The sequence below is a fragment of the Eptesicus fuscus genome, chromosome 21, assembly GCF_027574615.1.
Source record: "Eptesicus fuscus isolate TK198812 chromosome 21, DD_ASM_mEF_20220401, whole genome shotgun sequence".
In the NCBI taxonomy this organism is placed as follows: domain Eukaryota; kingdom Metazoa; phylum Chordata; class Mammalia; order Chiroptera; family Vespertilionidae; genus Eptesicus; species Eptesicus fuscus.
The window spans coordinates 49,517,821-49,530,845 of NC_072493.1; the positions used below are offsets into that span (position 1 = coordinate 49,517,821).

At 48.9% G+C, this 13,025-nt stretch overlaps 1 protein-coding gene across 1 annotated transcript; it reads left to right on the forward strand.

Moving 5' to 3' along the window:
- The first annotated feature begins 1,316 nt into the window (after nt 1–1,316).
- LOC129147053 (zinc finger protein 883-like) lies at nt 1,317–12,135 on the forward strand. Its single transcript, XM_054710218.1, has 3 exons — nt 1,317–1,386; nt 7,423–7,546; nt 9,143–12,135. Exons 1-3 carry the CDS (start codon nt 1,354–1,356, stop codon nt 11,032–11,034), a joined length of 2,049 nt encoding a protein of 682 aa, XP_054566193.1. The 5' UTR covers nt 1,317–1,353; the 3' UTR covers nt 11,035–12,135.
- The last annotated feature ends 890 nt before the right edge of the window (nt 12,136–13,025 follow it).

A 13,025-nucleotide genomic window follows, 5' to 3' on the forward strand; every position in this document is an offset into this window, starting at 1 on the left:
TACTATAACAAAGCACATCGCGCTGGCAGTTTAAACAGCAGAAACTAATTTATTTTGACGTATTTCCAGGCTGGAAGTCACATGAAGGTGTCAGTGGGTGGGTTTTTCCTGAGGCCTCTCTCCTTGGCTTGCAGATGGCTGGCTTCTGTGTCCTCACATGAGTGCTACACTGTGTGTGTGTGTGTGTGTGTGTGTGTTTGTGTGTTTTATTCTCTTTTTGTGAGGACACCAGTCCAATCTATTGACCATATAATTACATTTTTATAGACCTTGTTTTCAAATAAAGTCACATTCTGAGTTACTGGGGGTTACAATTTCTGTGCATGAATCATCCGTATACAATTCAGCCCAGAAGAGCCTCCGTGAATCATTTTAGAAAAAGCTAACATTGCCCAGCCCGTGTTGCTCAGTGGTTGTGCGTTGACCCATGAAGCAGGAAATTGGAGGTTCAATTCTAGGTCAGGGCACATGCCTGGGTTGCAGGCTTGATCCTCAGTAGGGGGCATGCAGGAGGCAGCCAATCTATGATTCATTCTCATCATTGATGTTTTCCTCTCTGAAATCAATAAAACTATATTTAAAAAATTTCAGAAAAGAGCTAACATTAAGGACCTCTCTGGAGGAATATCAGTATTACATACAACACTACCCACAAACCTGCCAACCTCCCCCAAACCTAAAGGTGTCATTTCAGTCATGACCAGGGGCCCAACCCCCAACCTTGGCTTGAGGAGAAGACCCTCTAACAGATTGACCTACTCAGCCAGAGTCTAGGCCACACCTTATTACTTTTATTATATTTTATCGATTTTTTTTTTTGAGAGAGGGCAAGGGAGGGGGATAGAGAAACATCGTGGATCAAAAAAAAAAAAAAAAACCCAAAAAAACAAAGGAGACATTGTGAAGCAGCCAGCAAGGAAGCCACAACACAGATATGTGCTCTGTCCAGGGATCAAACCAGTGACCTCATGCTCACTAGTCTCAGGATTTACCTCTGAACTACAGCAAACCTTATTCTCTGCGATTCCTAACGCCGGTAGTAACGCACCGCTTCGGCTGGAGAAACTACATTGCCCAGAAGGCCACGCGTCCAACAAAGGCGGATTGAGCCAATGAGAGTCCAGGAAACGCGGCGTTTCAATGATGAACATGAGCTTAGGGCGGGACTTCCGGCGTCCCCCTCTGGGCTGTCAGCTGGGCCTGTTTGGCGGATTCCACGAATTAGCGCGCCAGGTCCTGACGGAGGGAGCGCCGGCGGGTCGTCCCCGCTGTGCGAGGCGGGTCCCGGGCTCGTGCCGCCGCCACCGTCCGGGTTCGGGGGCCTCGCAGGCCCCGCTCCGCCCGCAGAGTCCGATGGCGGCGGCCGCGCCGAGGCGCCCGGCGGAGGTGAGCGCGTCCCCCGGGCCTCCCCGCCGCCCCCAACCCCGCTGCCCGGGGCGGGCGCCGTTCCTCCTGCGGCCCAGGCCCCGCGCAGGACCGCTGGGCGCTCGGGGCTGACCCCGGTGTGACCCCCGGTGTGAGGGGGCGGGGGTGGAGCTGAGGGGCCGCCGGGGGAGCTGCGCAGGGGGGCGGAGGCGGGAGGACTCGGGAAACTGAGGCCCAGTTCTGCGTCTGAAAGCAGCGGAGCAGGCGAGGGAGGTTGGGCGCGGGGCGCTCTCCATTTTAACGTAAAACCCACGGAAACCTGTGAAGAATTGTGCGGGTTTGTGGGAGCCAAACTGGGGACACGCGCCGGGAGCAGGACCTCGGGGGTTGGGGTGAAGCTCCGGAGAACGGGGCCCCCTCCGTGTTCACAGGTCGCGGTCAGAGGAGGGAGGGAGGGGGTGATGGCCCCCACGGGGCCTGGACCATGGACCGGAGAGGCGGCAGCCGGCCAAGCGGGGGAGGGGGGACCCCCGGGACTGGGAGAAGAGGAACACGATGGGCGCAGGGACAGTCACACGATGGTAATGAAATAGGAGGGACTCTGGTCTGCCCTGGCGCCCCGCGCCCTAGGCTGTGCCCCAGGCGTCCAGAGAAAGGGAAGTGACAAGGTACCCAGACATTTCTCTTTTTAAAAAAAAAGTATATTTTATTGACTTTTTAAAACACTTTTTTATTGCCCTAATAACCAGTGTGGCTCAGTGAATAGAGCGTCGGCCTGCGGACTGAAGGGTCCCCGGATCGATTCCGGTCAAGGACACAGGCCTGGTTGTGGGCTCGATCCCCAGTGCGGGGCGTACCGGAGGCATCCGATCCATGATTCTCTCTCATCATTGATGTTTCTCTCTCTCCCTCCCTCTTCCTTCCTCTCTGAAGTCAATAATAAAAAAAAGTTTTCGATCAGCTGCCTCCTGCACCCCCCCCCATTCCCCCCCACTGGGGATGTGCCCACAACCAAGGTTCATGCCCTTGACCGGAATCAAACCCAGGACCCTTCAGTCCACAGACTGACGCTATATCCACTGAGCCAGACTGGTTAGGGCTAGCTCAATTTGATTTTAATGGGACATATAGAGACGGGGCATTTAATGAAAAATTTGAACCTATTTGTGACAATATCCAGTCCAACCCAGTAGTCCTCCAAGCTGCTTGCTTGTTTATGGAAGAGGAAAAGGTAGGATTCCTGTGAGTCGTTTAGGATTATTATTTTTAGATGTAAGGTGGTTAAGGTATTCTACTTGACTTAAGGAAAATCGAAGCTTATCTCTTTTTTTAAATATATATTTATTAATTTTCTTACAGAGAGGAAAGGAGAGGGATAGAGAGTTAGAAACATCGATGAGAGAGAAACATCCATCAGCTGCCTCCTGCACACCCTCTACTGGGGATGTGCCCAAAACCAAGGTACATGCCCTTGACCGGAACCGAACCTGGGACCTTTGAGTCCGTAGGCCGATGCTCTACCCACTGAGCCACACCGGTTAGGGCAGAAGCTTATCTTTTGAGACCTTATGTCCTTTTATAGCTAGCTGTTGTAATAGGTAAAAGGTGTCCTTTTGGGAGTTCAGTAATGCCTTAGAGCAGTGGTCGGCAACCTCATTAGTCAACAGAGCCAAATATCAATAGGACAACGATTGAAATTTCTTTTGAGAGCCATATTTTTTAAACTTAAACTATATAGGTAGGTACATTGTTATTAACTTAATTAGGGTCCTCCTAAGCTGGCCTTTGCTAAAAACTCCAGGGGCCAAATAGCAGCATGTGGCTCGAGACCCTCGGTTTTCCAACCACTGTCTTAGAGTCTAAGAGCAAATTATTTACATATTGAATTAGAGTGAAATCTTGTGAAAGTTCTAGAAAAAAATTGAAATCATTTAGTACCTAAGAAAATAGGTGGGACTTGCCTCATATACCTGGGGCATTACTGTTCAAGTACACTTGTGATCTTCCCAGGTGAAAGCAAAGAGGTATTTCTGTCTTTTTTTACAGAAATGCTGGAAAAGGCACTACCTAAATCCACCACTGAAAAATATTAGCAATTCACAGGAAGAGCTGATAATAGGTTATGTGGATTTGGAACCATAGGGTACTTGGGAATAACTATAGTGATGAGATTCTGTACAAATCTCCATTCTTTCTCATTGATCTTCTTTAATGGAAGGATAGGAGAATTATGGGAACTTGTACTTGGAATTAAAAGCCCCCTTTTAAAAGTAATTTTGTGTATTGGGCCTGGTTCCAGGTGGTGCATTAAGGATATTGGTGACTGGAAAGACCTCAAGTGGCACTGAATGTCTTTTAAAAATATATATTTTATTGATTTTTTAGAGAGGAAGAGAGAGTTAGAAACATCTATCAGCTGCCTCCTGCACACCCCCCACTGGGGATGTGCCTGTAACCAAGGTACCTGCCCTTGACCGGAATTGAACCTGGGACCCTTGAGTCCACAGGCCTACGCTTTATCCACTGAGCCACACCGGTTAGGGCTGGCATTGAATGTCTTGTAAGGAATGTTCCGTCTTAAGATTCTGCTGGGGATGGAGCCCGCAACCTAGACGTGTGCCCTGACTAGGAATGAAACCATCCTCCCGGTACGTGTGATGACGCTCAGCGAGCTGAGCCCCACCAACCAGGTGTGAAAGGCACTTGAAGGTTCTTATTTCCCCAGTTGGTTCAGCATCTGATTACCGTATTTCTAAATACATTTCACCCCTCTGGAGAAAGGATGTGTGAGCATCATTGGTTAAAAAAAAAATTAAAACATCTTGCCCTCTCAGGTGAATTGGGCCAGATTTGACTAGCAAAAATACATTTAAATTGCCCCATAACATTCCCAGTATAAAGGGGACAGGTTCTGATTTAAAAAAACAGATATTGGTTGGTTAGGCAAGCTTTACTCCAGCTTAGTTAGGTGTGGTTAAGAACAGATAAAATAGCTGTGTTATTTCAAGGTCCTTGGTCATTTCCCCCTTTTTATGGTAATTTTAATTTTTCCTAAACTATTAATAAAGAGAAGGGGAAACACCTTGTCATAGTTCTCATGCTTCTGTTTTGTTTTTCTTTCAAAATCCCATTTTAGTTTCCCATAATTCTTTAATTTTTAAAATTATGGTTATATATATATATGTATATATATACATATATACACATATATAAATATATATATTTTGCTTTCAGCGAGGAAGGGAGAGGGAGAGAGAGATAGAAACATCAATGATGAGAGAGAATCATTGATTGGCTGCCTCCTGCACAGCTCCTACTAGGGATGGAGCCCATAAGCTGAGCATGTGCCCTTGACTGGAATCGAACCCAGGACCCTTCAGAAAGCAGGCCAACGCTCTATCCACTGAGCCAAACCGGCCAGGGCTCCCATAATTATTCTTAAGGTGAACAGACTTCTCTACTGGAGCTTTCCTGCGAACCTTGTTCGGTTATTCTCTGTTGCTTTTGCTCTCCAAAACCAGTGGGTGTATTAATTGGAAGAGGTCGGAATAGCCAGAACTACTTGTTCTCACAGTTAAACTCCTTTGTGAACCTATCCGGGCCCCAGAGGAAATGGGGGAACAGTTGCTGCCTCCTCTCTGGCCGAGACCAGCTTTTCTCCACGGGGTGTTGCAGTCTGGCGGGGGGTTTTGCTCATGGGCATAAGTGGTCTCCTGGGTAACTCACTGGGCACGGGGCAGAGAGCGGCCGGGGCTGGGCCTGCCCGGCGGGTGAGGTGCAGAGAGGTGAATGGATACCAAGGGCAGCACCCGGGCCGGAGGGCGGAGGGTGAAGCAAGGCCCAGTCAGGGAGGCAGGCCTTCAGAGCGGGACTCCAGGCTGCCTGTGTCCGTGTGGACCCTCACTCAGCGTCCTCCTTGATCCTGTCGGAATCTGCCAGGCAGTGTCTGGTCCACACCCGCTGGGGAACGTGGAGAGGGCCACGGAGATGTCCGTGGTGCCGGGCAAGAGCAGGCAGGGGCCATGGCGTGCAGGCGGGAGAGAGGAGCGGTCGGAAGAGCCACGTGCACGTGCAGAGAGAGCGTGACGTCATGGCCACAGGGCCCTGGCAGTGACATCAGAGAGAATGAAGGGTGAGGCCGGGTCTGGCGGAAACAGTATAGACAGGCCGAGAGTTACCTGAGAAGGGGGCTGTTGATTATTGCTGTAAAGAAAGAGAGAGATTTTTAAACGAAACTCTCTGTAGCCTGAAAATTATTTTGGAAGGAAATAAAGAGAAGTTTCCTTCAAACATCTGAAGAACTGTAATTAAAAGTCTATATATTTGGCCTCTTAAACTAAAGTAAATAATTTGTGTTTTTGCCTCCCTGATACATTTTTATGTAAAGTTAAAGATTAATTGCAGAAACTTAATGTCATTTACTGTTCATAACCTAAGACAAAGTTAAAGTTAGTAAATAAATTAACCTTATTTCAGACTAATGTAAATTAGCTAATTGAAATAAATGAATATTCAAAAATAAAACCTTAATTGTACTGGACAAAAACTGTTTCTGAAGTATTAACAAAAACTTTTATTGATGGTTCATCTCATAGTAAAATTGCTAAACGTGCGATGAATCCAAAGCAGTCATATTTCTGTGTAAAAATAAAAGGTTATCAAGACTGCATTAAAAATTTTACAAAAGCCTCATAATAATACAATAAAAAAAGGGGGGGGGGCTGCTGTTGTGGTCCTACATGCCAGGTTCGAGAGCTGACGTGCCATTTATCTGCCCGCCTGCCCATCGCTGCTGAGGGCGGATACACTGATCAGTAGGACCTCAATGGGACGGCAGATGTGAGTGCCACCTGGGCTTGAAAATCTCCACGGGCGTGGGGGAGGGGGGAGTGCTAAGCAGGGGTAAGTAAGGGCGGTGGTAAAATTAGAATCCTGGGAGATGACCAGAAAACAAGTTGTCCTTGTCATGGGATGTTTGTGTTACCTCTGAATGTTGTTGTGTGAGAGAGGTGTGATTCAAAGAATTACTTGCAACCTGGCCAGCGTGGCTCAACGGTTAAGTGTCAACCTATGAACCAGGAGGTCACGGTTCGATTTCCGGTAGGGGCATATGTGCAGGTTGCGGGCTCATCCCCAGTGTGGGGCGTGCAGGAGGGAGCCGATCCGTGATTCTCTCTCATCATGGATGTTTCTGTCTCTCTCTCCCTCTCCCTTCCTCTCCGAAATCAATAAAAATATATATACTGAGTGGCCAGATTATTATGATCTCTGAAGGCATAATCTGGCCACTCAGTGTGTGTGTGTGTGTGTGTGTGTGTGTGTGTGTGTGTGTGTGTATGTATATGTATATGTATATTAGAGGTCCGGTGCATGAATTCGTGCATGGGTGGGGTCTGGCCAGCCTGGCCGGGGGAGGGGACATGGGCGGTTGGCCAGCCTGCCTGCTGGTCCAACTCCTGTTCAAGGGGGAAATTTGCATATTAGCCTTTTATTCTATAGGATAGACACTGAGTGCCCAGATTATTATGCATTCAGAGATCATCATCTGGCCACTCGGTGTGTGTGTGTGTGTGTGTGTGTGTGTGTGTGTGTGTGTAAAGAATTATTTGTAGAGGACAGTGCAAACCGACAGCCTCGGGGCCCTGGGATTGGGATTTTAAGGTGAAGGATGGTGCCATGTTTTTTGTGTCTTGGAGGGACGGGGAGACCACTGGGTTATTGCCTGACAAGACCAGTATCAAATCACTCACACCGTCTCTATGGCCAGCTTCTCTCTCTAAGCAGTGTTTGTGACACCCACTGTATTCACATGATAAGAGGCATTTTGGCCGACATGCCAGGCCCAGAGCTCAGGTATCATCCATCCGCCCATTGCTGTTGAGGGAAGACACAGAATCAATGACTATAAGCAGAGCGCGACTCCGATGGTACCAAGACCTGGACTCTTATGTGACGTGGGGAGTGGAGGGAGCAGATGGATGTGGAGGGTGGGGCTTATGACGAACTTGGAACCCTAGGAGACCAGGTGACTGGAGTAAACTGTCTCCGTTACAACAGGACATGGACTTTGAGGACGTGGCCATTGCCTTCTCCCAGGAGGAGTGGGGGCTCCTGGATGAGGCTCAGAGACTTCTGTACTGCGAGGTGATGCTGGAAGTGTTTGCACTCGTGGCATCCGTAGGTAAGAGCTTCACATTCTCCCAGTCTCCTGAGGTGAGGTTCTGCCTTCTCTTTTTCATTCCACATGTATCTTTGTGTGTCTCATAGCTAGATCATGGGCTCTGCTCATCTAAACCCACTTTCTTGTCATACATGCTGGGACTGCCAGTGCTGAGCTTGGTGGCATGCCCTGAACAAGGAATTCCCTGAATGCTCGTGTGTGCCAAGCTGCTCTCGGCCTGTGGTGCTGCTCACCTCTTGTGCCGCGCCAGCACAGCCAAGGGTTCGGTGAGCCTGAGGGGGGCCGGCGAAGGATGAAGAAAAGACAGACAAGAGAATAAGCTGGGTCTAGGTGGATCTTCTGTGCCTGGCTGAGGCCACAGAACAGATCCAGACGGCAAGCTGAGCCTTTATTTTATAACCAGAGGTAAACAAGGTAGTGGTCACCATAGTTACAATGTTCTTGTGAGTTTCACTTGTTTTGGCAGCACTTGCTGCCCCTCCCACAGCCCATTAGCTACCCAGGAAGGATCTAGGGGGCGTCACAAGATCAAGTTTAATTATGCTAAGAGGGCTGTGCCCTCTAAGCTGGGACTTGTTTGTGGCTTTGCCAAAAGGTCAGTCTGAGGTTTAACCCTATAACCACTCCCTACAACCTCTGTCATCTTTCATTAAAATTCGGATCATTTGGGTTCCGAGTAGTCATACAGTAGCGGTGCAGGGAGTTCCCTGGTTTTTTCACAGGGTAGACATGTAATCACGTCTCAGAGGCCTGGTTGAGCATGTCATAAGGGCCATGTTCAGATCATACCAAGAACAGCACCCTCACCCCCGTGTCCAATAGTGTTTTGGTGCAAGTTCCATTGGCCACACCTCATTTCTGCCTTTCCTTCCCTATACTTGACCCTTTTCTCTGACTGCTCATTCATCTGTGACTTCAGGGCTTCAGGCTTCCTTCATGTTTGTGGCCTCCTGGCGCCACCTGTTCTTCTGCACTGCTCTTCACCCATGACTTAAGCATGTGTTAGGAGTTTTGCATACATCCTTAAGGAGTCTTCAAATACCAGCTACTTATTTATTGAATTTTATTGGGAAAGGGACATAATCAACCGTTTACACAGCTTGTCCAGGTCACCAACAGACAAACTCTGCTGAGCGCTGTTAGGAGAAGGAGTTGGAGAGCCCGCTCTTGTTCCACGTGGTGCAGGCCGTCTTTGTATTCCTTTTCGGGTGAGATCTACCCAATTTTGGGATCTTCAGAGGACCAGTACTGCACAGTAGCCTCTTTTTCAACCTGTTTCTAGGCCTTTTGGTTTTTTAAAAATATATATTTATTGATTTCAGAGAGGAAGGGAGAGGGAGAGGGAGATATAAACAATGAGAGAATCACTGACGGGCTGCCTCCTGCACTCCCCCCTCTGGGGACTGAGCCCACAACCAGCAATTGAACTATTCCTGGTTCATAGGTCAGTGCTCAGCCACTGAGCCATGTAGGTCGGGCAGGGCCCTTACTTTTAGACTGTCCCATGGAACCAGCGTGTTACGTCTAACATCTTGCAGTGGGACTTGCCCCTCAGACCAAAGTCCACAACCATTTCCAGCACTTGTCTGCTTTCAGGTTGTGGGCATAAGACGGAAGATGGCGAGACCCCTTCTGAGCAGAGTGTGTCTGTAGAAGGACAGTCACAGGTCAGGGCGTCTGAGACGGCTCCAGCAGCCCAGAGGACCCGCCCCTGTGAGCGCTGTGTCCCAGCCTTGAAAGCTGTTCTGCGCCTGACTGAGTGCCAAGCAGCCAACCTTGAGCAGAGAGCCTTCTCCAGTGAAGCACGTGTGAGAGGCTGCTGTTTCCCTGCAAACCCTCACCGGCAGCAGAGGGAAGCCGGTGCCGAGGAGCCCTGGGAAGAGGCCGTGGACAGGCCCTCGCGTGTGACCCGGTGCAGCTTCTGCGTATCAGGGCCACCTTCCGCCCGTGGGAAGGTTGGGGAGGGCTTCCCGGCCACCTCAGGCCTTCATCAGCACCAGGCCCCTTGTGATACTGAAGAGCCACACGATGGTAGTGAGAGCGGGCAGGCCTTTCCCAGTGGAGAAAATCGTCTCCATTCAGGTGAATGTGAAAAAGCTGCCAGCCCACACCAGAACCTTGTTCAACGTCAAAGCGACTGTTCTAGAAGAGGGCTTCACGAGAGCAGCCAGTGTCAAAAAGCCTTTAGACACATCTTTAACCTTCAGCACAGAAGGGTTCACACCGAAGAAAAGTCTCAGGAGTGTAGGGGTTATGGGAAGTCCTTCAGCAACAACTCTGACCTCCCTGAACACCAGACAGAGCGCACTGAAGAGGAGCCGTATGAGTGCAGTACTTGTGGGAAATGCTTTAGACAGCGCACGAACCTTATTCAACACCAAAGACTTCACTCTGGAAAAAATGCTTTTGAGTGCGGTGAATGTAGGAAGTCTTTTCGCTTCAAATGTTACCTCCTCATACACCAGAGAATTCACACTGGAGAAAAGCCTTATGAGTGTAGGGATTGTGGGAAGTCCTTTAGCCAAAGCTCTGCCCTTTTTAAACACCAGAAAATTCACACTGGTGAAAAGCCATATGAGTGTAGTGATTGTGGGAGATGCTTTACCTACAAATGTATCCTCGTTAATCACCAGAAAATCCACACTGGAGAAAAGCCATATGAGTGCAGTAAGTGTAGCAAATCGTTCAGACGACGCTCCCACCTTATTCAGCACCTTCGCGTTCATTCTGAAGCAGAGCCGTATGAATGGGGTGAATCTGGGAAGTCCTTCAGCGATACCTCCAGCTTCCTTCAACACAGTAGAAAAATACCTTATGGGTGTAGTGAATGTGGGAAATATTTTAGCTGCAAATCTGACCTCCTTAGACACCAGAGAGTTCACACTGGAGAAAAGCCATATGAGTGTAGTGATTGTGGGAAGTACTTTAGAGAAAGCTCTGCCCTCATTAAACACCAGAGAGTTCACACTGGAGAAAAGCCATACGAGTGTAGTCACTGTGGGAACTCTTTCAGCCAAAGCTCTAACCTCGTTAAACACCAGAGGGTTCACACTGGAGAAAAACCTTACGAGTGTAGTGATTGTGGGAAGTCCTTCCACCAACGCTCTGCCCTCACTCAACACCAGAGAGTTCATACTGGAGAAAAGCCGTATGAGTGTAGTGATTGTGGGAGATGCTTTAGCAACAAATGTATCCTCATTAATCACCAGAGAGTTCACACTGGAGAAAAGCCGTACGAGTGTAGTACGTGTAGAAAACCATTCAGACAACACTCCCACCTTATTCAACACCTCCGCGTTCATTCTGAAGAGAAGCCTTATGAGTGTGGCAAGTGTGTGAAGTCTTTCAGCAGTACCTCCAGCTTCCTTCAACACCTGAGTGTGCACTCTACAGAAAGGCCTTATCAGTGTAGTGAATGTGGGAAATCTTTTAGCTACAAATGTCACTTCATTAGGCATCTGAGAGTTCACACTAGAGAAAAGCCTTGAGTGTCAATTTTGTAATAAGTCCTTCATCCGAAGCACTAGACTCATTGAACACCAGAGAGTACACACTGCAGAGCAGCTGCATATGTGCAGTGTTTGTGGGAAAGGTTTTAGGTGGAAATCTGACCTCGCTCTTCACCAGAGCATTCGTACTGGGGAAAGGCCATATGAAGGGGGTGAATGTGGGAAATTCTTTAGAGAACACCCCTGCCTTGTTTGACACTACCGAGTTCATTTGGCAGAAAATGCTGAGTGTGGCAAATGTTTTAACTAGAGGTCGGGCTTCCCTCAACACCAGGGAGTTCACACTGGAGAAAAGACCTTATGAGTGTAGTGTATGTGGGAGATATTTTTGCTGCAAATCCCACCTCTTTAAACACCAGAGGGCTCAGAGTGGAGAAAATCCTTAAATGTGCTGAGGATGTTATATTTCCTCACTCAGTGGAGCAACACTGGAGGAAACTTTGAGAACTCTTCATCTGAATTTAAACATTTTTTAGTGGAACATACAATGTGTTGGATTTCTCAACAGTTTCAGGGGATCCAGCCAGCCACCTGGGCATGTGCCCTGACCTCCGAGGTCAGATTTCTACCTGGTGCACAGGTCAATGCTTAACCACTGAGACACTGGCTGGGCACTAGTGCGCCTTTAATGAGCTGCATTGCACTCTCTAAGCTGCCCAGGGCTAATACCGGATTGATGTCAATTTTTGTGGCTAAAGATTTCAAAGAGGAAGGAGGAGGGAGATAGAAACATCAGTGATGAGAGAGAATCTTGTATCGGCTGCCTCCTGCACACCCCCTACTGGGGATCGAGCCTGCAACTGGGGCATGTGCCCTTGACTGGGATTGAACCCAGGACCCTTCAGTTCACAGGCCGATGCTCTGTCCACTGAACAACACTGGCCAGGGCCCTCTGTTATTTCTGCTTGACAGCATCCTCATTCCTTTCACTCCGACTAGAGAATGGACCCAAACCAGCCGACAAGCGTTACTTGTGTGGCTTTTATTAGATGGTGTGTGTTTAAGTCTATTGACCTATGTGTAGCACTCACCTCTGTGCTCACTGAAAGATGGCTTATTAAAGTGTTAATGTTTTATATAGTTGGTTCAATATTTCTTGTGTAATATAAAATCTCGAGTTGTCCCTGAATAATCCAAATGTCTACAAAACAGACATGTGTAAAAACTATACTTCCTACTCCTCTGACTTCTAATGAGACCCTTCTAAGTTTGCCAGATAAATAGAACATTGGCCTTTCATAGTTGCAACTTTAGCAGTTCATGAATTCCACTTTCTTTCAGTCTTTTTATAAAATTACTAGAGGCCTGGTGCACGAAATTCGTGCACAGGGCGGGGGGCTTGTCCCTCAGCCCAGCCTGCACCCTCTCCAATCTGGGACCCCTCGAGGGATGTCCGACTGCCCGTTTAGGCCCGATCCTACTGGGATTGGGCCTAAATGGGCAGTCGGACATCCCTCTCACAATCAGGACTGCTGGCTCCCAACTGCTCACCTGCCTGCCTTCCTGATTGCCCCTAACCGCTTCTGCCTGCCAGCCTGATCACCCCCTAACAACTCTTCTGCCAACCTGATTGATATCTAACTGCTCCCCTGCCAGCCTGATTGACCTAACAGCCCTCGCCTGCAGGCCTGGTCACCCCTAACTGCTCTCCCTTGCAGGCTTAATCTCCCCCAACTGCCCTCCCTTGCAGGCCTGGTTCCTCCCAACTGCCCTCCCCTGCTGGCCATCTTGTGTCCACATGGGGGCAGGATCTTTGACCACATGGGGGCAGCCATCTTGTGTGTTGGAGTAATGGTAAATCTGCATATTACTCTTTTATTAGATAGGATAGAGGCCTGATACATGGGTGAGGGCCAGCTGGTTTGCCCTGAAGGATGTCCCTGATCAGGGTGCGGGTTCCCTTGAGGCGTGGGGCGGCCTGGGCAAGGGGCCTGTGGTGGTTTTCAGGCCAGCCACGCCCCCCAGCGACC